This window comes from Cajanus cajan, chromosome 10 (genome assembly GCF_000230855.2).
Source record: "Cajanus cajan strain Asha chromosome 10, NIPB_CcT2T_4, whole genome shotgun sequence".
NCBI classification, from domain to species: Eukaryota; Viridiplantae; Streptophyta; class Magnoliopsida; order Fabales; family Fabaceae; genus Cajanus; species Cajanus cajan.
In genome coordinates, this window is record NC_138526.1 from 49,831,329 (window position 1) to 49,853,708 (window position 22,380).

At 32.4% G+C, this 22,380-nt stretch overlaps 4 protein-coding genes across 9 annotated transcripts; 3 read left to right on the forward strand and 1 right to left on the reverse strand.

The window, feature by feature from the left end:
• Nucleotides 1-249: 249 nt before the first annotated feature.
• Nucleotides 250-5,071, reverse strand: LOC109805842 (SMAD/FHA domain-containing protein). 3 transcript variants are annotated; one of them, XR_014430271.1, is made up of 4 exons: nucleotides 4,539-5,071; nucleotides 3,184-3,678; nucleotides 1,043-1,153; nucleotides 250-896 (listed from the first exon to the last, which is right to left on the reverse strand). XR_014430271.1 is itself a non-coding variant. In XM_020368082.3 (3 exons), the coding sequence occupies exons 1-2, from the start codon at nucleotides 4,915-4,917 to the stop codon at nucleotides 3,191-3,193; spliced, it is 867 nt and encodes a 288-aa protein (XP_020223671.1). In that variant the 5' UTR covers nucleotides 4,918-5,071; the 3' UTR covers nucleotides 250-896; nucleotides 3,184-3,190. The 3 variants fall into 3 exon arrangements, 1 of the variants encoding a protein (XP_020223671.1); XR_003804805.2 differs by having other exon boundaries at nucleotides 1,035-1,153; XM_020368082.3 differs by lacking the exon at nucleotides 1,043-1,153.
• A 55-nt stretch (nucleotides 5,072-5,126) lies between these two features.
• GLYR2 (glyoxylate reductase 2) lies at nucleotides 5,127-8,810 on the forward strand. Of its 2 annotated transcripts, none has more exons than XM_083065774.1 (12): nucleotides 5,127-5,376; nucleotides 5,509-5,590; nucleotides 5,690-5,755; nucleotides 5,899-5,974; nucleotides 6,065-6,120; nucleotides 6,445-6,529; nucleotides 6,694-6,754; nucleotides 7,049-7,101; nucleotides 7,196-7,266; nucleotides 7,364-7,436; nucleotides 8,200-8,331; nucleotides 8,412-8,810. In XM_083065774.1, the coding sequence occupies exons 1-12, from the start codon at nucleotides 5,271-5,273 to the stop codon at nucleotides 8,580-8,582; spliced, it is 1,032 nt and encodes a 343-aa protein (XP_082921900.1). In that variant the 5' UTR covers nucleotides 5,127-5,270; the 3' UTR covers nucleotides 8,583-8,810. The 2 variants fall into 2 exon arrangements, with proteins under 2 accessions (XP_082921900.1, XP_020223670.1); XM_020368081.3 differs by having other exon boundaries at nucleotides 8,227-8,331.
• A 1,203-nt stretch (nucleotides 8,811-10,013) lies between these two features.
• Nucleotides 10,014-15,277, forward strand: LOC109805840 (disease resistance-like protein DSC1). Of its 3 annotated transcripts, none has more exons than XM_020368080.3 (5): nucleotides 10,014-10,286; nucleotides 10,446-11,030; nucleotides 11,773-12,877; nucleotides 12,973-13,269; nucleotides 13,415-15,277. In XM_020368080.3, the coding sequence occupies exons 2-5, from the start codon at nucleotides 10,546-10,548 to the stop codon at nucleotides 15,005-15,007; spliced, it is 3,480 nt and encodes a 1,159-aa protein (XP_020223669.1). In that variant the 5' UTR covers nucleotides 10,014-10,286; nucleotides 10,446-10,545; the 3' UTR covers nucleotides 15,008-15,277. The 3 variants fall into 3 exon arrangements, with proteins under 3 accessions (XP_020223669.1, XP_020223666.1, XP_020223668.1); XM_020368077.3 differs by having other exon boundaries at nucleotides 10,491-11,030; XM_020368079.3 differs by having other exon boundaries at nucleotides 10,497-11,030.
• A 1,767-nt stretch (nucleotides 15,278-17,044) lies between these two features.
• On the forward strand, nucleotides 17,045-20,897 carry LOC109805904 (nucleosome assembly protein 1;3). The gene is made up of 11 exons (XM_020368189.3): nucleotides 17,045-17,194; nucleotides 17,459-17,502; nucleotides 17,987-18,082; nucleotides 18,598-18,690; nucleotides 18,863-18,947; nucleotides 19,030-19,091; nucleotides 19,181-19,365; nucleotides 19,450-19,630; nucleotides 19,724-19,767; nucleotides 20,218-20,410; nucleotides 20,565-20,897. The coding sequence occupies exons 1-11, from the start codon at nucleotides 17,155-17,157 to the stop codon at nucleotides 20,634-20,636; spliced, it is 1,095 nt and encodes a 364-aa protein (XP_020223778.2). The 5' UTR covers nucleotides 17,045-17,154; the 3' UTR covers nucleotides 20,637-20,897.
• The last annotated feature ends 1,483 nt before the right edge of the window (nucleotides 20,898-22,380 follow it).

The window sequence follows — 22,380 nt, forward strand, 5'->3', positions numbered from 1 at the left end:
ACTTATTTGTAAAAAAAAAATCTTACATAAAAGTCATTATGACTAAATAACTAATAATTATCATACAATGACACTCATATCCGATCAATATGACTAAATAACTAGTAATTATCATATAATGACACTTAGACATCAACATTTTTTGTTTAATTTTAAATGACATTGATGGTGTACTAGCACCTTTTTTAATTTTAGAAACTAGATGACCGGATTTGTAATAAAAACTAGATCAAAATTACACATTTGAAATATTATAGAAATATAAAAATGAATTTAAGCATGCCATGAAAACTAAATCGCAATATTACAATTAACAATAAAGATCGGAGAATTCAAGTGGGAATGCCTTTTTTCCATCCCAAGAATATTGGAATATTCTTCAAGTTCTTCATCAATGGTGTTTTCTTCAGTGGAAGGAGAGAGAGCGCCAAAAATTCAAAGCCTCCCCATACATAATATGATATTCAAAATGGTATTCAAGTAGTTGTATCTTGACCCATACATACCGCTGCAATTTCAATATATTAAATACGATAAAAAAAAAAACCACAAAACCCCCACGAAAGAGTTTCTCTTTACGTGCTTCTATTAGGACCCATATCATCTTTTTCTACTCTTTCAGTATAGTGTTCAGATCTGCACTTTTGGTAGCACATGAAGTGAACTCAGTCACGTTCTTTTTGCTTTTGATACCCCATTCCACTTCTGCTATCAAAATCTCAAGCTTGGCTGAACGCCTACATGCCAAGAACGGCTTGTCAAGGTGCACCTGCACGAATACACTTTTACTGAAGTAAACTCTTTCAGGGCATTTTTGGGGTCATGAATTTGCTCAATTGGATGGTTTCTTGGAGGCTCCAATTGTCCTTCAGGGATGTCTGAGACAGATGGGAAACCTATTTTGGTGGGGATTTGCCCATTGAGACATATAAACACATATAAAAGATAAGAACTCAATCTTAAATAATAGCAAAAATCTTTATGCTAATACTATGATTCGCTAAGATCAAATACAGAAATTGTTTTTTTCTTACCCAGATACCTGTTTAACAAGTTGCAAGTAAACCTGTTTATGTTTTTTGGTAGACCATACATTCGAATTAGAAGGGTGCTTCCATGCACCTTTCGGCAGTAGAAGCATTCTACAAAGATTCTGCCAATAAGTATCTAATCTCAACATATCACATTAAAAATTTAATGCAATATTATAGATTATAGACTTGCATAATACTACACTTGTCATTTAGAACTTTTTAAATAGTGTATGAAAATGGTGGAATTTTTATAAATAAAAGTTTTATAATTAAGCATATAACATCAAAAATAAATTATCACTATAAATAATGTGTGCGAGTTATTTGCAAATTATTGGTGTCATTCCTATAAAGTCAGAGAAACTCATTTGAATAATTAATCCTACCTTCAAGTTTGAACATGTTTATTGATAGGATGACCCTTACAAGGCCCAAAAGAAGAAAATTAAATCAAGTGGGTTAATAAGATGATATTCTAATATATATATAATTTATAATTTTAATTCCCTAAATACTAGACGATATAGTGTTATCCTTGCAGTTATTAGGTTATAAATAATGTATTCTCTTAACTTTGGGGGAGGAATGAAAATATCTAAATTTATCTCTATTTTCTCTATAACTTTTTTTTAGCTCTTTAATGGTAGAAACATAGAAATAGTGATAGAGTAGTATTTTGCTACCTATCAATTGATGTTTTCATTTTCGATCTCTTTTTTGTTGAATCAGGTCAAAAAAATGGAGATTTCACTATTTGATGGAACAAATGATGCTTATTGGTGGGTTTTGTGCACTGAGAAATATTAGAGAGCAAGGTAAACATCAGAGGTGGCAAAGCTATCGAAAGCTGTGACCACATTAACTGGTCAAGCTCTTCAATGGTGGTTATGGTGGTCTCAACATCACCTATGGACAAGCTAGGAACCCTTCACCACTGCATTTCTTTGGCATTGGAATATTGGGACATTTTGATCTTCGATGACGAAGAGGAGTCCACATACCAAATAGAGGCATTTTTCCTCACCGATGATTCTATTGAACAACTTGTTATTCCTGAGATTGTAGACCATTTCCCACCATCAAAGCTAGAAGTGCTATTCACAAAACTAGAAACAAAGGTGACTCATTGCACAATTGTGTTTTCCCTTCAAAATGTTGTATACAGCCTACAGTTTGCAAACCTTGGAGGGAAGCTAATTGTTGGATATAAACTAGGCAGTAGCTTAAACCACTACCAAAATTTGTATCTTACATTTCTGACAATCCTGGAATGAGGCTAATCTTTGTTATGACAAGGGGTGCCCACTTTGTTGAAATAGATACCGTGGCAGGGAACATGATTTGCAGTAGCACAACGAATCCCAACGAAAAATCAAATGCAATTTCAAAGTACATTATAGATTGTAGTACTTTTGATCTATCTGCTGAAAAACTGTCATTGAACTCACCTCAGCAGAGTTATTCTGGAGTGCAGGCCACCATGCTGGTTGGGGAGGCTGTTAATAATACACTCATTGTTGTTGCATTTTGTTCCAAGGGTAATGACCTTTCTGCTAATGAGCTTGATATCACCAAATGCTCATTTCAACTAGGCCAAATTGCTAGCATATTCTATGACATTTCCCATTTCTTTATTTTCTCATTTTATGGCCTTGCCTTGTGGTATGAATCTGTTTTGAAGGAGTTTGATAGCTTTCAATCAATTTTGAAATCATGTATGGCCTTGGCAGCACAAACACCAGCATATCTGGCTATTGCAGAGGAGCTATGTGTTGCAAAAGTATTCTAAGGACCTTGAGGACAAGGTCCAAGTGAAGTGGAATGGAATGATAAAATGGGTCTTACAAGGCCCAAAAGAAGGAAATTAGATCAAGTGGGTTAATAAGATGATATTCTAATATTATATGTAGTTTATATTTTTAATTCCCTAAATATTAGATGATGACACTTGTAAGGTCATCCTTGTAGCTATTGGGTTATACATAATGTATTATCTTAACTTTGGAGGAGGAATAAAAATATCTCGGTTTATCTTTATCTTTTCTGTAGTTTTTTAGCTCTTTAGTTAAACAAACACTTGATCAAACATAAAACTACTATAACTCTAATCCATGAATAACTCAATTCATTTATATTTTATATTGCTAACCTTGACATTAATCCTCCATTTCATCATCATCATCTTCAAACTCTTCCTCTTCTTCATCTTCATCATTTTCCTCCTCCTTATCAGCATCTTCATCAGTAACAATGAAGCCTCCCAGAGTCTCGTCGTCATCATCTTCTTCTTCAACAGTTTCACCAACACTAGCTGCTTTCTTTTGCTTAGAATTTTTACTAGCTTTGGTATCTTTATTACCTCCTTTACCACCTTTTGACCTTGTGGAGTACCTGGGCTGCTTACCTTTCCGCACATTGGCAACAAGGTCCTTATCATCTTCACTATCACCAGTCCATTCATCATCTTCATTGACCTTACCAAACTTCCGTTTTCCCCTCATTTTCCTCCTTCCCTTCTCAAATTCCTCCTCCTCATCACTATCTTTTCCAGGTTCCTCAATGAACCACTCCCAATTCGTTGCATTCCGGATCATCCCCTTGGGATAGTGGTCAAACTCGTGCCCCATCACAAGAAAACCAAACTCTGCATTTTGAAAATCACAATATCGTAATATCCTCAAAAGTATTCAAATAGCCAACACTGAATTAAAGAACCCAACACTTACAAACTCCATATAATCTTCACAAACTACCAAAAATAATTTAAATTTAAAGGTCTTTTGGGAATAAATTCCGCTATAAGCACTTAGAAAAAAAAGGAAATAATTTTTCCACAAATTAACATTAACTCATACACACACGTTACTTTTTTTTTTTTTTTTTTTGAGAAACTGATAACAGAAAACTTCTATAAATTATTCTGTGCATAAACTAATTTTATCTTTTTAAAAGAAATTTATTTTTTTTTCCTTCTATTTTCTTCTCTCTATTTTTTTTTTTTTTGGAAAAATTGTCCAAACATACCACCCTAAATCATGTACTACATTACGTACTGTTGCTCTGAAAAGGTACCAAAATTTACAGCGCAAGCAAGCAAGCAATCACCACCTCCGGTGGGGGTGCTTGTTGTGTATGTTAATTTTAAACAAAGGTGCTTACAAGAAATTTTCACTAGAGTGGCAAGACAAGTTCTAAAATTTTTAATTTTGTTGATGGGAGAAAAATTAGTGCTTGGCACTCTAAAATTTAAAATGGAGAGATTTGATTGGTTGATGTTAATCCAAGATAAAAGTGTAATCTATCAAAGTATAATATGAGGTGTAAAAAAGTGAAGTATGAATAATAAAAAAGTAAGGGTGCCCATAACTAATTTTCATTCTGGAAAAATTGTAAAAATATAATATGAGTCATTCATGAGTAACGTAGTAGTAAGATCTATTTAAAGTGGTTGGGATCAGAAATACCGAAATGAAGCCTCTAAAGAAGAAAAAAAAAAAAGAGTACCTTTGACAGGATCAATTTCCGAAACGTGAATTGCGTCGAGGTTAAGAGGTTGAGTGTTGTTGATAGTGAACCAGATGGGTGAGTTGGAAGAGAAGCAGAAACGGTGTCCGAGTTGCAAATGACCCTTCTCGAAGCTTCTGAAGAGCCGAAGCGCTTCTCCATCGTACACCCAAAACGGGTTCTTCCCCATCACTTGGAACGAAACCCTAGCCTTAGCACCCTCCGAGTCTGAATGGTCGAGTCGAAAGGACACGTGACGACGAGAAACCGTGCGGTCGTGGGTGTTGAATCCACACCCTCGTCCCAACACTGCTTCCTCGTCATTTCCGATTGAGAGCTTGGAACCATCTTCACCTTCCACTTCCACTACCACTTCCATGCTTTGATTTTTCGCAACCCACAAATATCTCCTTTCGTTTCAGTTGGTACTTGGTAGTAAAAAGTAAACACTAAACAGAGACCCGCGTCAATCTTTCCAAATTCCAATCTTACCCTACCTTTCATTTTATATAAATATTTTTAATTATATTAAATATTTGAAAGAATAAATATTCGAAAAAAAGAATTTTGCTGACTCGCATATTTTATTTCTTAATATCAGTGAGAAAGTGAGGAGTGAGGGTAAAAGAAGAAAAGAAGAAAAAAAATCTTGTCTCTCTTATCTATCTATCGAGGTAGTGCTGGGTGTAGAGAGTGAAGGAAGTGGGTGAGGGTGAAGTGCAATTTGTGTTGATGCGTTGTTCCACGTTTTGCTCTCACCACTTGAACCTTTCAGCCATGATTATGAAGCGTTTCTCTGCTCCCATTTCATCCCACGTTTCGCCTCGAGCTCAGGCTAGTAAGTATTCGTACTCCTTTTAATTCTTGTTACTAGCCTATTGATTATTTCATGGCATTGCAGCAATTCAATTGAATTCAACCAAGCCATTACTAATGGTGTCTCTAACATTACTCTGTGCTCTACTTTCAGTAACTGAGCCACCTGCCCGCGTTGGCTTTTTGGGCATCGGAATCATGGGCTCCCCAATGGCCCATAATCTCCTCAAAGCTGGGTATCTAGGCCTGCCTCAGCTTCTCATCTTACTTTTTCTATTTCAGTTTTTGTTCTTTAGCCTTCATAGCTTCTAATTAATTAACATACCTTCTTGCAGAGTTGATCTCACTGTTTGGAATAGGACCAAGACCAAGTGTGATCCTCTAATAAGCCTGGGAGCAAAGTAACTACCATTCGTATTCAACCACACCATTATTATTAAGTAGTTCTGCATCTGTGGATGACATTTGCATTTTAAAAGACAGAGAGAATAACTAAACTGTAAATTTCAAAGTGTGCTTGAAAGCCTAACTACTTGTTCTGCAGATATAAACCATCTCCCGAGGAAGTAGCAGCATCTTGCGATGTCACCTTTGCCATGCTTGCTGATCCTCAAAGTGCAGTGCGTATATTTCACTATACTTTTTATTTATTTATTTTTTTTAAAGAGATTCTATGTTAGTTTAAGTTGGCTATCTTTGTTCCATGTCAGGTGGATGTTGCTTGTGGGAAACATGGGGCTGCAAATGGAATAGGTCCAGGGAAAGGGTACCGTATTTAAATTATTTCTTGTATATTGCTTCAATTTGACAGATAATGGCATTTGAAATCAATATCGACTCTTTTGCGTGTCACATACAAAAATTCCTCCCTCTGACTCTCTTTATTCCTTTTCATCTTACCATTAAATTTTTTTTTATCTCTAGTTTGATTATAGTCTATCCATAGTTGTCAAGACATTGCATATCTTGCTTCATCATATTACCGATATCTGTAAGCCATACGTCTTTTTGATTGTTTAATTTTATTAAATTACAAAATGAAAGACAGACCTTAGCCTGATGGCAAGTTTAACACCTTATCTATTTTCAGCTATGTGGATGTTTCAACTGTTGATGGGGACACTTCTAAATTGATTAGTGCGCAAATAAACTCCACTGGAGCATTATTTCTGGAGGTGCTGTTATTTTATAATTTTCAATCCGTACCTATTCTTTACGGCACATACTGGGTGCTGTATAATTAGGATATGCATTAACACATTGCTTGCTTTTGTTGGGTAGTTAGATGAATTATTTTGTAAGTTTTAACACCTATGAAGCCATTTCTATGTGCCTCCAGGCTCCAGTTTCAGGTTCCAAAAAGCCAGCAGAAGATGGGCAGTTGATATTTCTTACAGCAGGTGAATATTCTTCTTCAACTACTAATAACTTATTTAATTTGGCATGGGAAAAGTGTTGGTGAAGAGATATTTATTTTTTCACAAGAAGAAAAATCAGATGGAGATGTGACATGTAAGTTGCAACACCTATTTCAATACAAGGTAGTTGCAGATATTTCAAATTATGAACTTATAAACAGGTCATACTGTAAATAAAAAATAAATCCTTTATTTGCTCCCATTTTCATAATTAACCCTGCATACAATTGTGAATACACTTGCAGAAACTGAGGCAATGTATGTAATATATTTCAGGGGACAAAGCTCTTTACGAAACAGTTGGTTCTCTCTTGGACATCATGGGGAAAGTATATATATCCCGTTCTTGATTTAAATAAAATTCTCTATTTTTTTTTAATAGCTAATAGTTAATTCATATATATGTTTTATGCTTCTATGCAGTCTAAATTTTATCTTGGCGATGTTGGAAATGGAGCAGCAATGAAACTTGTTGTCAATATGATCATGGGCAGGTCTTTTACAATTCGTCTCCTGTTCTTGCTATCACTTATCCTTTCATTAATGATTAAAGTGACGTTATTTCTTTCTATATTTTTCAATGATCCGTAGTATGATGGCATCCTTTTCTGAAGGCTTACTTCTCTGTGAAAAAGTTGGGCTTGATCCAGATGTACTAGTGAAGGTATTTGGCTATTTGCTAGTCCATGAAACAAAACCCACCTAATATGGCGTACGAAACATTTCCCTGGATTTCATACTGATTTCATGGATTCTCGTGCATTCTACTTTTCATCATAAAATAATTACCGAGGAAACTTTTTAATTAAAAATATTCTGAGTTTATTTTTGCAAAATGTTGTATTCTAATTTAGATTTACATGATCGTTCCTCAGTTGGAAAATATAGTCGATGTAATTCAGGACTTTTCTAGCCAAAATTTGCTTTTAATATATGTGGTTTTGTAGGTCGTTTCATTATTAAAGGCTGATAAGTATTTCATCTATCTCTTTGGGCTACAGTAAATTTCGCAGTTGAGAAACATCATTAACTTCTTCACCCTAATATGATGAATCACAGAATTATTTACTGCATCTGCATGAGAATTATGTCAAGTGAAAACATGTCAGAGAATTAGAAAAATCAAGATGTGAATAATTTTATTTCCTCACTTTGTGATACCTGTGGTATTATATCTAATAGAAGTGGAAGTTCCGTCGCATAAAAGCATATTCTTTTTAGGACTGTGATTTCTGTTGATTTTTTCCTTCTCTACTATTCAGTGTTTCTTCCTTGGTACACTCGTTTTTATTCGCTTTATTCCTAATCCCAGGAGAACTATTTGCTCCACAATCTGTCTTTATATATGTATATTAAGGCTTAAAAGTTCATCTTCATTGTTGTCTATAAGGAATTATGTGTCATGAGTGCTTACAAGAATTCTGCAGAACCTTTATGCAATGGGAAATTTGCAGGTAGTTTCACAGGGTGCCATTAATGCTCCAATGTACTCAACCAAAGGTCCATCCATGATACAGTCTCTTTATCCAACTGCATTCCCCCTGAAGCATCAGCAGAAGGTGTGTGAATGAACATTCCTGTTTTATAACTTTCAGACATGATGATTAGTTTTGCTTGCTCACAAAATTCATGGTGACAGGATCTAAGACTAGCCCTGGGGTTAGCAGAGTCTGTTTCCCAATCCACTCCTATTGCAGCAGCTGCAAATGAGTTATATAAAGTTGCAAAATCCCATGGCCTGAGTGATCAGGACTTTTCAGCTGTCATTGAAGCATTAAAATCCAAAATTCAGCACTCGGAAAACCAGTGACATTCTTATGAGACAAAGTTGAAGTTGAAAACCGTAGTAAGCTAGGCGACTTGAAAACCAGTGACATTGTGAGGCTTGCCTATTTCAATTCATTCCCTGAAATGTAGGATATATATTTCCAAGGGCGTAAATTTTTTGGGTGGAATATTGTTTTCAATGTACTTCTATATATGTTATCCTCTTAACCATTTTTTTAATGCAAATACGCGGAGACTACATCGGTGTTGATGTGATGAGAAACCAAAATCAGACTTACAAGTAAAATGTAAAAATGAGAACAACTATAAGTAAAAATTTAACCTTTTTCTATCAAGGTAATACCAAATTAATTAAGAGTGTAATTATTCATCTTTTTTTTTTTTGTATTGTAAGAAATATTACAACTACAACAATTAACATCAATATTCCATTTTCATGAATTTACTCTAGTCCTTCACAACAAAGTTCAACTTTTTTTTTATTTATATATATTAAATCTTATAATGACGAACTAAAGTTTACATCTTTCTTAAGCTAAAATTTAAAATAAAGACAACTTTATGAATCAAATAAATAATTTAATTTTGTTATTAACTTAATAATAAATTGGTAGAGTGACATTTTCCTTTGTTGGTGATTAATTTATGTTAGGAATTTGACAGAATACTTTCAATGAAATTTTCTTTTATGCTACCTAATAAAACGTAATAATTATAAATTTTTTAAAGAATATGCATTTTAATTGGTTAAAAAAGGATAAATATTAATTAAAAAAGATAAATAGTATAAGATATATACACTAATTAGTTAGAAGATATATAAATATTAAATAAGAAAGAGAAGTAACATAGAGGTAATTTTTTGAAAATAATGTATAAATAACATAAATTTATTATTATAAACTAAATTAACTACTGGTGAACTAATTAATTGGATCTCGATGGAAGTAGTAGTTACATATTTTTTATTTGTAAGATTTGGAATTCAACTTTGTTTAAGAAGATCAACTTCAATTTTACTTGGATTAACAACTTAGGACATACATAGATTTGTGAATTTTTTTTATATTGCATTCGGTACCAAAGAGTTATAACTTACAATAACTCGCCTTGAATTTAACTAGTAGAATTAATTGAATGTGTCAAAATATATCTATACATCTATATATATTATTATAAATTATAAAGGGATACATCTATACAAAATAATTAAAAAGATCATCCGCTCTCATTTTTCAAATCTTAATATTTTGTTATAATCATATTTTTCAAAATATTTCAAAAATAAATATAAAGAAACACAAAATTTCTCTTTCAGTTCTGGTAAAGTAATTTGAGCGCGAGTAAAAGTGTAAAACTCAAGTCGGTCGAATTGCCAGCAAAGAAGATTAGTCCTACTTTCACACACTCAATAGTCAATAGTGCAACTGAAAAGTCCACGCTGGTGGGGCTGCTTCTGCTATGCCAGGACGAATCTTTACTAATCTAAACTTCCCAGAAGTTGCATTGAGTGCATTTCAATTCTCACTTCTCAGAAGCCAAGACCTGTTGATTGATCCTTTTTTACAATGATTTTCAATCTCATTTTTTGTTGGTCCTAAACTAAACGTTGCATCAAACGGCGCCTAATTATCATGTATTTTTACACTTTTGCACTTTGTTAATTATTTCTTCTCCAGCCGGAAGACCTTCATATGATCTCCATTCATCTACTAATTTGATAATGGTATGAGTAAGCTCAGTTTTCTTTTACTAGAACAACACATAACATGATAACAATATAAAAACTCTTCACATTTTTCTTTCAATTTTTCATATTTATATGCTCATGGTTTAGCTGAAGCTATTATTCATTTCCCCTTCTTTTCTTTTTCTCTTTGAGTAGCATATCATGTACACCATTGATATTTCACATTTACATGTGTTGAAGGAGCAGAGTTGATAGATCTACAGACAAACACTTGTGCTTGTGCTGTCTCCATCCAATGGCATCGAATTCATCTTCTTCCCAAGATCCTCCTCGAATCAAATATGATGTCTTCATCAGCTTCAGAGGCACAGACGTACGATGTGGTTTTCTTAGCCATTTGAAAAAGGAACTGCGTCAGAAGCAGGTTGATGCCTTTGTGGATGACAGGCTTGAAGGAGGGGATGAGATATCACTCTCTCTTGTCAAAGCCATTGAAGGGTCGCTTATTTCCTTGGTCATATTCTCCAAAGACTATGCTTCTTCAAAGTGGTGCTTGGAAGAGCTTGTGAAAATAGTTGAGTGCATGGACATAAATAAACAGATTGTGATTCCTGTTTTCTACAACGTTGATCCATCGGACGTACGGCACCAAAAGGGGACTTATGGAGATGCACTTGCTAAGCATGAAAGAAGTAAAAGAAACCAAGCCAAGGTGCAAAGTTGGAGATATGCTCTAAATATAACTGCTAATCTTTCTGGATTTCATTCATCCAAATATGGGTAAGTTCTTTTGGTTTTCTACATGCATGTTGAGTTTTTTTTTTTTTTTTTATTGATTATTTCATGATATGCAAACTTTGGCAGGTTATGCAAGTTGCAAGAACTTTAATTTTTTTTTAAGCTAGATTGATTATTGATTACACTGGGTTTGCCAGTGTGATGCCAAAAATATAGTATAAAATATGATGGTAATATGGTTTTTAATTAAAACTTGTCTTATGTGTGACCAAAGTTTGTGAACAATCAAACCACAAGTACTGTTGTTTTTACCACAAGTGTCGATAGTGTTGTTCTCAAATTGGACCTATATTATTAAAATGAAACTCTAATTCTGATCGAATAATAACATCAACAACACAATATAATACTGTTATTAAATTTGTCCTTTAATTATTCATCCAACTTTTAATAATAATGGCACTAAGCTTGATACACCTTCTCTTTTTCTTGTTGAAAAGGGATGAAGTTGAGCTTATAGAAGAAATTGTGAAATGTTTGTCTTATGTGTGACCAAAGTTTGTGAACAATCAAACCACAAGTACTGTTGTTTTTACCACAAGTGTCGATAGTGTTGTTCTCAAATTGGACCTATATTATTAAAATGAAACTCTAATTCTGATCGAATAATAACATCAACAATACAATATAATACTGTTATTAAATTTGTCCTTTAATTATTCATCCAACTTTTAATAATAATGGCACTAAGCTTGATACACCTTCTCTTTTTCTTGTTGAAAAGGGATGAAGTTGAGCTTATAGAAGAAATTGTGAAATGTTTGTCGACCAAGTTGAATCTCATGTACCAAAGTGAGTTAACAGAGCTTGTAGGAATTGAAGAACGGATTGCAGATTTGGAGTCAGTGTTGTGCCTAGGATCGACAATAGATGTTCGTGTCATTGGAATTTGGGGCATGGGAGGTATCGGAAAGACAACTATTGCAGCTGCACTATATAACCGGCTTTGTTTTGAATATGAAGGGTGTTGCTTTATGGCAAACATAACGGAAGAATCAGAGAAACATGGAATGATTTATCTGAAGAATAAAATCATCTCTATATTACTTAAGGAAAATGATCTACATATTGGCACACCTAATGGAGTTCCCCCTTATGTTAAGAGAAGGTTGGTTCGTAAAAAGGTTTTCGTTGTTCTTGATGATATAAGTGATTCCGAACAACTAGAAAATTTGGTCGGAGCCCTTGATTGGTTTGGATCTGGTAGCAGAATCATTGTAACAACTAGAGATAAGGGTGTGCTAGGAAAAAGGGTCGACATTGTGTATGAGGCTAAGGCATTAAAATATGATGAAGCTATTAAACTTTTCATGATGAATGCCTTCAAACAAAGTTGTCTTGACTTAGAATGGATTGAGCTATCAAGAAGGGTGATTCAGTATGCTAATGGAAATCCATTAGTCTTAAAAGTGTTGGGTTCTTTTCTTTATGGCAAGAGCAAGTTAGAATGGGAAAGCCAATTAGAGAAACTTAAGAAAATGCCTCATGCAAAAATTCAGAATGTATTGAGATTGACTTATGATAGACTTGATCGAGAAGAGAAGAACATATTTCTATATATTGCATGTTTTCTGAAAGGATATGAAATACGCAGGATAATATATCTGCTTGATGCTTGTGGTTTCTCAACAATTATTGGGTTAAAAGTCCTTAAAGACAAGGCCCTCATAATTGAAGCCAAGGGCTCTGGAATCTCAATTGTATCAATGCATGACTTGATACAAGAAATGGGTTGGGAGATAGTTCGAGAAGAATGCATTGAAGACCCTGGAAAACGAACAAGGTTATGGGATCCTAATGACATTCATCTAGTATTGAAAAATAACACGGTAGTCATTATTATATAATTATTTGAATTTCTTTCCTACAAACTCTGGTTTTGAATATATTATTTAGCATTGTATTTTACTTTTTGTCTTACCAGGGAACTAAAGCCATCAAGAGCATAACTTTCAACCTCTCAAAATTTGATGAGGTGTGCTCAAGTCCTCAAGTGTTCGCAAAGATGCAACAGTTAAAATTTCTTAATTTTTCCCAACATTATGGCGATGAGCAAATCCTGTATCTTCCCAAGGGCCTAGAATCTTTGCCGAATGACCTAAGGCTTTTTCATTGGGTTAGTTATCCTTTGAAATCCTTGCCTCAATCATTTTGTGCAGAAAATCTCATTGAGCTCAAAATGCCGTGGAGCCGAGTGGAAAAACTTTGGGATGGGATCCAGGTATGGATGGAAAATACATCACATGTATGATATATATATGACAGTTTTTTGTTTTGATTAAAATTCTAGTTATAACTTATGAGAGACTGTGATCAAGTACACAGTATTTTAGCATATGTTGATATCACTTTCTTTTTTGTCACAGAATCTTGAACATTTAAAGAAAATTGACCTCAGTAATTCCAAAAATTTGCTAGAGGTCCCAGATTTTTCAAAGGCCTCAAATCTTGAAGAGGTGGAACTCTCTGCATGCGAAAACTTGCGCAATGTTCATCCATCTATTTTATCTCTCAACAAGCTTGTAAGGTTGAACTTATTTGACTGCAAAGCACTTACCAGTCTCAGAAGTGATTCCCATTTAAGATCTCTACGTGACCTCTTCCTCGGTGGTTGCTCAAGACTCCAGGAGTTTTCAGTGAGTTCAGAGAACATGAAAAAATTAATTTTAACTTCAACCGCAATCAGTGAGTTGCCCTCATCAGTTGGAACTCTCGGAAAACTTGAAACATTGATCCTTGATAACTGCAAAAGTCTGAACAATCTTCCAAACAAGGTTGCTTACCTGAGATCACTTCGGTCACTTGATATTTATGGCTGCACACAACTTGATGCATCAAATCTTCATATCCTAGTTAATGGTTTAAGGTCGCTGGAATCATTGAAGTTGGAAGAATGCCGCAACTTATTTGAAATTCCAGATAACATCAACCTCCTATCATCATTGAGGCAGCTGTTGCTAAAAGGAACAGATATTGAAAGAGTTCCTTTAAGCATCAAGCATCTTTCTAATCTGGAAAAGCTTGACTTAAGTAATTGCAAAAGGCTTTATTCTTTGCCAGAGCTTCCACTATCCATAAAAGAGTTTTATGCCACTAACTGTTCATCCTTGGAGAATGTAATGTTCACTTTGAGTGCTGTTGAAATACTAAAAGCATACAAGATGCACACAAAATTCCAAAACTGTGTGAAGTTGGATGAACATTCACTCAGTGCTATTGGAGTAAATGCTCATGTGAACATAAAGAAAGTGGCATATGATCATCTCTCAACGATAGGAACCAAGTTTCTTGATGGTCCAGTTGATGTTATCTACCCTGGAAGTAAGGTTCCAGAGTGGTTCTTGTATAGAACTACACGGGCTTCGGTAACTATTGATTTCTCTTCTGCTCCATGTTCCAAGATCATGGGATTCATCTTTTGTGTTATTGTTGATAAGTTCCCTTCAAATGACAAGAACTTCATTGGATGTGATTGTTACATGGAAACTGGTATTGGTGAAAGTGTCACACGTGGGCACATGGATACGTGGTCTAGTATACATGCATGTGAATTTTTCTCTGAACATGTGTGTCTGTGGTATGATGAAAAATGTTGTCTGCAAAACAGTGAACGTGAAAGTGAAAACATGGAAGAACTTATGGCCAGTTATAATCCAAAGATTTCATTTGAATTTTTTGCTCAAACTGGAAGTATTTGGGAAAAGCGAAGGGATATTATGATTAAAGGGTGTGGAGTGTGTCCAATATACGACACAGAATATGACAATTTCATTATGCAGATGGAATTGGAGTTGGAATTGACGTTGCAATCTATAGCAACTAAAATGTCAGAAGCATGCTCTAGTAAGGATGAAACCGTCTCTCCAAAACATCAATGCAAGAAACTAAGCTTTCCACCCTATCAAATTGGAACTTGGAAGAGTGCAACACAAGGCTTGAAAGATATATTGTTCCTGTAATTCTTTTGAAAGCTAATGTTTCATATTTTCTACACAAATAAGAGCAGTTAAGTAGTGTTTGATAAAACCAGCTAATAAATCATCTCAAACCTTATAAGCTAGTATGGCTTATAAATTATATTAGATTATCAGCCCAAACCTTATAAACTAGTATAACTTATAAGTTATATAGATAATTTATTGAACATTTTCTATGTCCATTTATTCTGAAATGTAATTTGTTAATTGATTATTTTGTGTACCAAAATGAATAAATGATGCTTTTTTTATTCATTAGAATTATAACATAAGATTTTATACATATTACTTCAAGCTCCCACTACTAGAGTAGTGATTCAAATAAATGATTTTTAATAATTTATATTTGTATTGCTGTCAAACAAAATAATTTATATATGTAAAAAAAATCACATGTTTAAAAATTAAAAGTATTTGTATATAAAATATGAATATAATATAATATGTGTTTAAAAATTTATTTAAAATTTCAATTTATTGATAATAAAAATATAAACTAATAAAATATGTAGTCTTTCAAAACTTTACACAGGTTTAAAAATTAATGTTAATTGACGTAAGAATCAAAATATGATTTGAATATATTTATTTATATATATAACACTAATAAAAAAATTGTATTATCAAAAATAATTTAAAAATAAAAGATATATAACTAAATAACAAATTTAAAAATTGTAATAAATTATTTTGCTGCAAAGTAATTTTTTTGTTATATCCACCAGTATTTTAACTTATGCAATACACAAATTAAATGTTTATTATATGTATATAACTAAAATTTATAATAAATTATATATAAATAAATATTATATTTGAATAAATAAATTATATTTAAATTTATATAAATAAATATTTTTAAACATATAAACTATATTTATACTTATGATAAATAATTTCAAAAAAAATTAGATTAGGACAAGGTCCAATCCCATATAAGGTTAACTTAATCACCAACTTTTTTAAAGATTTTTAGTAAAATTACAAATTGTCTATCCATCTTTAATGTAAGTTTGTATGTAAAGATATAAAACACGAGAAAAGTCAGATTCAATTTTAGGTTGTAATTAGTACGAGTAAAGAGATTTAATCTATGTCATTCTTGTAAGCATAAATAATTTATATTATAGCATAAAATTATTAATAATTTATTTTAAAATATTAAAATTTAATTTATAAATAATTATAATAAAAAAATTAAATTAAATAAAGAGTTAAAAAAATCTCTAAAAACTTTGACAATTCCTAAAAACTCTCACGTGATTCATGTTTAGTATATAAGAATTGATTAAAATTACAATAACAAAAGTTTAAATCTAAAATCTTATACATATCAACACTAATAGTTTAACTGCAAAGTAGTATTATTATGATTTAACTTTTTTACAATTAAGTGTAATAATAACTTTAATTAAATATAATTAATGTCTAGACAATAGTTGAATAGTTAAAAAAATCAAGATTTGGATGAAAATTAATTACTAATTAATTTGATAATAACTTATTGGTTAAAATATTTTTTATACATATAATTTTATTTATTTTATATTTTTATTCTTATAATTTAAAATAAAATATTTTAATTTGTATACTTATCTTAAAAATATTATTTATTATCTTTTTATTTTTTATTTTATTACCAAATTATAAGAATTAAAATATAAAATAAATAAATATAATAATAACAAAATATATTTTAAACTATAAAAATTAAAGTATAAAATAAATGAAACTATAACAATTAAAAAAAATATTTTAATCTAATTTTTTTTATGGCATAAAACATTTAAGCCTTATTTTACTTCAACAACTATCTTTTTCTCCCTCAAATCCTTCACAAATAAATATAAATAAATAGTGCCTCTTTTCTGTTTATTGTGTTTAATAATAACAACAAAAACTAATTTGGTTTCTGTAAAAGAGGCAAGTGGATTACTTGGTCCAACTGACAACATCACGTCTTCTGACCTCAAGCGGCAAAAAGCGCGTGCTACCCCACGCTCGTGACTCGCGCGTGCAAACAAGCAAAGGATATATACACTGAGATTTCAGAGCTTCCGAGTCTATTCATTCGTTTTCCCTCGCTTCGTTCCCATTTTTGGTTCGCTCCAAACACTCCTTCCGTCACCATGTCCGATCATGGCTCCGATCTTCCCGCTGCCGCTGCTGGTAATTGTAATCGGAATTTCTAAATCACGCTTTTCAGATTACCCTCAACACTTTCCGATTCTTTTTTTCTTTTTTTCTGTCTCTTCAAACTGTTGCCACTCTTCTCTCGCGTACTTATGAAATACCGTCCGATTCTACTCTTTTTTCGGAAAAAATAATTTCGCCTTAGTCACTCTGTGAACTAGTGAATATATATGCTTCGTAATTGTTATTGTTTGATTGAAAAAGCTAGGTCTAAATTCGAATGTTTGGTTTTCTGTGTAGCTCTTAGTGCTGAGGATCGTGCTGGTCTCGTCAATGCACTGAAGGTGAGAGTTTATTACGCGTATCGTGTATTATGTTCGCCTAATTGTTATACGAGTTTTACGCTGAATTGCTATTGTTCGTATTTTCTCTTTCTGTGATAGAAAGATTTGATTACGAATTTTACATGCAACAAACCATGGCATATTTGATAGATAGCTAAATATGTTAACCATGTTGATCGGATTTGATTATGAGATATGCTTTGTTGAAGAAGAGGGAAAACTTACTCTGGTGATATCTATGCCTTGAAAGAGATTACTCTCTGTAATTGCCTTTGCTGGTGCAAGAAAAATTGTTTGCTATGGTTTTTTATTTCCGTTTTTTTTTTCTTTTCTGGATATGTGGCGGTGAACCATTTTTCATATGCCAAAAGAAATCTATCATTTCTCAATAAACATGATGCTTACAAAACCACTTTCGTTCTATCAGAGATGTGTTAGTTTTATGAGTTTGTGATATTTTTGTTAATATGTACTGTTTATGCAGGACAAGCTCCAGCTACTGGCTGGCCAGCATGTAGACATTCTGGAGACATTGTCACCCAAAGTCAGGCAACGCGTGGAAACTCTCCAAGATCTGCAGGTTTGATCATGTTTTTGTGTGTGTGACTGTTGCTAATTGTAATTATTGATTTACAGTGATAGGCATGCTCAGGTTATTTAATTTTTTGGAATTTAGTCCACTGAATGTTTTGCTTAAATTCCCCTCCTTCCCTTCGTTTTTAAGTTTTGATTATTGTGTTGAAAAATTGAAATGGTGGAATTGTCATCTACTTGAACCCCAAAAGAAATAGGAGGCACTAGCTTGGTCTATGTTTTGTTCTTTTATCTTAAAGAAACAGGGGAGAGTGCTGAGGTGTAGCAAGTATTTGTTTAAGTAATATTCTCAACTCTCAACAATGTCATAGAACTGCACCTCTCATTCAAGATAATATACTTGTTTCCTTGTGTTCAATATCATTACTCAGAAGCACTTGTGGTTATTTTTTATTTGTAATAGAAAATCTACTTCCTCACCCTCTTGCTTCTTACTAGAATTTTCATTTTTACATTAACAAGGGGGAGAAATGGAAATCTGATTTGGTTTTCAATTTGCAGAGACAACATGATGAGGTGGAGGCTAAGTTTTTAGAGGAGCGATCAGAGTTGGAGGCTAAATACCAGAAACTCTATGAACCACTTTACACAAAAGTGCGTAAGTTGTTAATTGATAATGAGCTATGAACCTTGTTTATTTGTCAGATGTCTTCTTCGATTTATGAGATTTCTTGCTCAAATCCATGGAATTTGTGACAGAATTACTTGCTGCCTCACAAAAGTAACAAATTATCTTTTGTCTTTGAATTGTTTTGGGTGGTTATAGAGGTATGAGATTGTTAATGGCGTGTTAGAGGTTGAAGGAGTTACAAATGAAGCAGTGCCAGAAGAAACAAACAAAGATGCTGAAGGCAAGTTATTTTACTTTTGTTTGCCATTCTAGCCTTGTACATTATCTTTTTTGATACTATTTGGACTGTCCTTGTAATTCAGAGAAAGGAGTGCCTAACTTCTGGCTAACTGCAATGAAGGCTAATGAAATACTAGCTGAAGAGGTAGTGAATTTATGTGTATATATTCTACAGTTTCCATTTGTTAAAATAATTGCAGGATAATAATCTACTTTTCTTTTCTCCTTTAATAGATCACTGAGCGTGATGAAGGGGCCCTCAAATATCTTAAAGATATCAAATGGTGTAGAATTGACGATCCTAAGGGTTTCAAGCTGGAGTTTCATTTTGGTTCTAATCCTTATTTCAAAAATTCTGTGCTAACAAAAATATATCACATGATTGATGATGATGACCCCATATTAGAGAAAGCAATAGGGTAACTAATATCTGTTAATTTGCAAGGGTTTATGTTCGTGTTTTTACTTGCTGCACACATTTTTCTAATATTCAAACATTGTAGGACGGAGATTGAGTGGCATCCAGGAAAGTGCTTGACACAAAAGATTCTTAAGAAGAAGCCAAGGAAAGGGTCAAAGAATGCTAAGCCCATCACAAAAACAGAAAAATGTGAAAGTTTCTTCAACTTTTTCAATCCTCCCCAGGTCCCTGAGGATGATGATGATGATATTGATGATGATGCTGTACGTCTTTTATTTATGTGTGTAATATAATATCTTTTGGGAAGTTGTCAAATGATTTTTATTGACCATTGTCATTGATGCTTGCATGGATAGGTTGAAGAGCTACAGAATTTGATGGAACATGATTATGACATTGGGTGAGTCAGTAGTGAATTCTTGATTGATCTTTCTTATTCCTTTTAATTTTGAGTGATGAAGATACCTGATCTATCCTCTGGTCTTGATGGTAGACTTCAGTGAATTTATATCTACTGTTCTGTACCAACTACCAAGTTTAACAGGCTTTTTAAAATTATTTGTTCTATGATTTTGCATTTTATTTTTAGTTAGTTTGCACTCACTTTTTGAAAGGTGGCTTGACATGTTGAGTGTAAAGTTGTTTATAGTTAAACAGCATTACGAGTTTATGTCATTAAAACTATACCATTCTTGTAGCAGAAAAAGGTGAGAATGAACAGTTACCTTTGTAAGAAAATGTTGACATTTACGGAATCTAATGATAATAGATGTCACTAAATGACTGTTTATGGTGCTTTTCACTACTATTTTTGTGTTTTGAAATGTATTTTTGTTGGTGTGCAATGCAGTTCTACAATCCGGGACAAAATTATTCCTCATGCTGTGTCATGGTTCACGGGGGAGGCTGTAGAGAGTGATTTTGAAGATTCTGAAGATGATTATAATAATGAAGAAGATAATGGGGATGAAGATGAAGATGATGATGAGGAGGAGGAGGAGGAGGAGGAGGAAGAGAAAGATGAAAGGAAGAATAAGACTAAGGTATGGATACAGAGTCCATAATTTGGCGCATTCTGTTTCATTCTCGAATCAGATTACATATATTGATTTATGTATTTTTGTATTAATCATATGCTTAGCTGTTTGGTAACTGGTATTCTTATTACATACATTGTCTTCTTGGTCTAAACTGCAGCGTGGTGGCAGAGCCCGACCCGCTAAACATCAGCAGCAGACGGAGCGCCCTCCTGAATGCAAGCAGCAGTAGTTTTTGTCTGTATATAAACAAGACCTGGATACATTTAGTTTCACAGAAGTAACTACTAATTACTGTAGAGTCTTGGTTATTTCAGTAACAATTTGCAATTTAAAATTATTATTGTGTCTGCTCCTTTTTATTGGGCCGGGGGTCGTGGTGGTAATTTTTTAGTCTATGCTTGGGTTTCTTTAAGTTGCCCTGTGATATGGATTTTATTTCTATCGTTTCAGTTTTTCCAATAGTATACTTGCATCCGTTGTTCATATTTAATTATTTATTGTGTATTATATGAAGCTGTACAGATCTCCTTGCATTTTTCCGCTTCTGCTTGGGTCTTCAGGGTTTTACTTTCTGAGTTGGCCTGCCATATGGATTTTATTTCCCCCATTTTAGTTTTTCAAAAAGGAAGTGATCACTCAGTGTCGGTGTACATATTTATTGTATGTATCATATGAAACTGCACGGATCTGCTAACATTTTCTAAAGTTAGAAAAGTAATGCATGTGTGTCTTTGTCCATATTTTTTGTGTATTATATGAAACGGGGAAGAACTGCTTATATTTTTCTGCTTGTTCTACCAAAATATTCAAAATTTGCGTAATAGTCTGCTCGGGTAAGGTAAGGAAGATGGTGTTGGGAGGCATGCAATTGGTGAAAATTGATTAGAGTTTGGCCAGAAGAATCGATAATACATTGAGTTATACGGAGAACGCAGTCATCCCGATTTTTATTCTAATGGTGTAATTTCGTTTCTGTAATGGGTTATTTTTAAAAAAGGTTTTGGGAATGGGTAAGCCGTATTTGTTATATACAAAATTTAACGTAAAATTTGTGTTTTAAAGTACAATTTCTCTATTTACAATTTTAAGATATGTTTTTAAAAAATTTTAAAATTAAAGTCATGTTTATAAGCACGATTTTCGTAAATACTCACTTTCAAATCTTGACATTGTTTTATTTATTTATTTAATTTTAACTTTTTTTTTTGCAAAAAATAATGAAGTCGTGATTAATAAAATGTTTTTTTTAGGTTTTTTTCTGTAAAAAAAATGGGAGTTGTGATTCAAAATACGATTATTTTCTCCTTATTTTTTTTAATTCTTTTATAATGCATAATATTTTAAAAATTCAAATAAATTGTCAAAAATTGTTTGCTTAAAGTACATAATTTTTTAAAAACTAAAATAAATTTTCTAAAGTTACTGTTAATAAAATCCTAATATTTATATATAATAGTATATTTATTTTCATAATCTTTAATTTAATTTTATTTTATAACATTAAAATTAATATTGTTGACATTTTAATATAATTTTATACACTTTTTTTAAAAAAAATTAAAATACTACAGCCATAACGTCAAATATGTATTTATTTATTTTTTAATCATTTATTAATAGTAATTTTAAAAAAATTTAGTTTTTAAAATGTTACACGTTTAAACAATCTTTTAGAAAATTTATTTCAATTTTAAAAAATATTATGTATTATAAAAAAATTAAAAATTGAAGAAAAAATTAGAGAGGAAGAGAATCATGTTATCAATCACGACTCCTATTTTTTTTTTTCAAAAAAAAAAGTGTTTATTGAACACGACTTTACTGAATTTTGGAAGACAAATGAAAGTTATTATTAAACATTATTTTTTTTTAATTTAAAAAAAAAATCTTAAAATTATATAAATAGAAAAGTCGTGTTTTAAAACATAATTTTTACGTTAAGTTTCGTATATAATAAATATAATTTATTCATT

Bases quoted from the DNA above. Each gene is read 5' to 3' on its own strand.
- LOC109805904 (XM_020368189.3), top strand. From the start codon at position 17,155: ATGTCCGATCATGGCTCCGATCTTCCCGCTGCCGCTGCTG. The intron at 19,092-19,180 runs GTAGTGAATTTA...CTCCTTTAATAG, and splicing joins ATGAAATACTAGCTGAAGAG to ATCACTGAGCGTGATGAAGG. The intron at 19,366-19,449 runs GTAACTAATATC...CAAACATTGTAG, and splicing joins ATATTAGAGAAAGCAATAGG to GACGGAGATTGAGTGGCATC.
- LOC109805842 (XM_020368082.3), bottom strand. From the start codon at position 4,917: ATGGAAGTGGTAGTGGAAGTGGAAGGTGAAGATGGTTCCAAGCTCTCA. The intron at 3,679-4,538 runs GTACTCTTTTTT...TTCAAAATGCAG, and splicing joins GGAAATTGATCCTGTCAAAG to AGTTTGGTTTTCTTGTGATG.
- GLYR2 (XM_083065774.1), top strand. From the start codon at position 5,271: ATGCGTTGTTCCACGTTTTGCTCTCACCACTTGAACCTTTCAGCCATG. The intron at 6,121-6,444 runs GTACCGTATTTA...ATCTATTTTCAG, and splicing joins GGAATAGGTCCAGGGAAAGG to CTATGTGGATGTTTCAACTG. The intron at 6,530-6,693 runs GTGCTGTTATTT...ATGTGCCTCCAG, and splicing joins CTGGAGCATTATTTCTGGAG to GCTCCAGTTTCAGGTTCCAA.
- LOC109805840 (XM_020368080.3), top strand. From the start codon at position 10,546: ATGGCATCGAATTCATCTTCTTCCCAAGATCCTCCTCGAATCAAATAT. The intron at 11,031-11,772 runs GTAAGTTCTTTT...CTTGTTGAAAAG, and splicing joins TTTCATTCATCCAAATATGG to GGATGAAGTTGAGCTTATAG. The intron at 13,270-13,414 runs GTATGGATGGAA...TTTTTGTCACAG, and splicing joins AACTTTGGGATGGGATCCAG to AATCTTGAACATTTAAAGAA.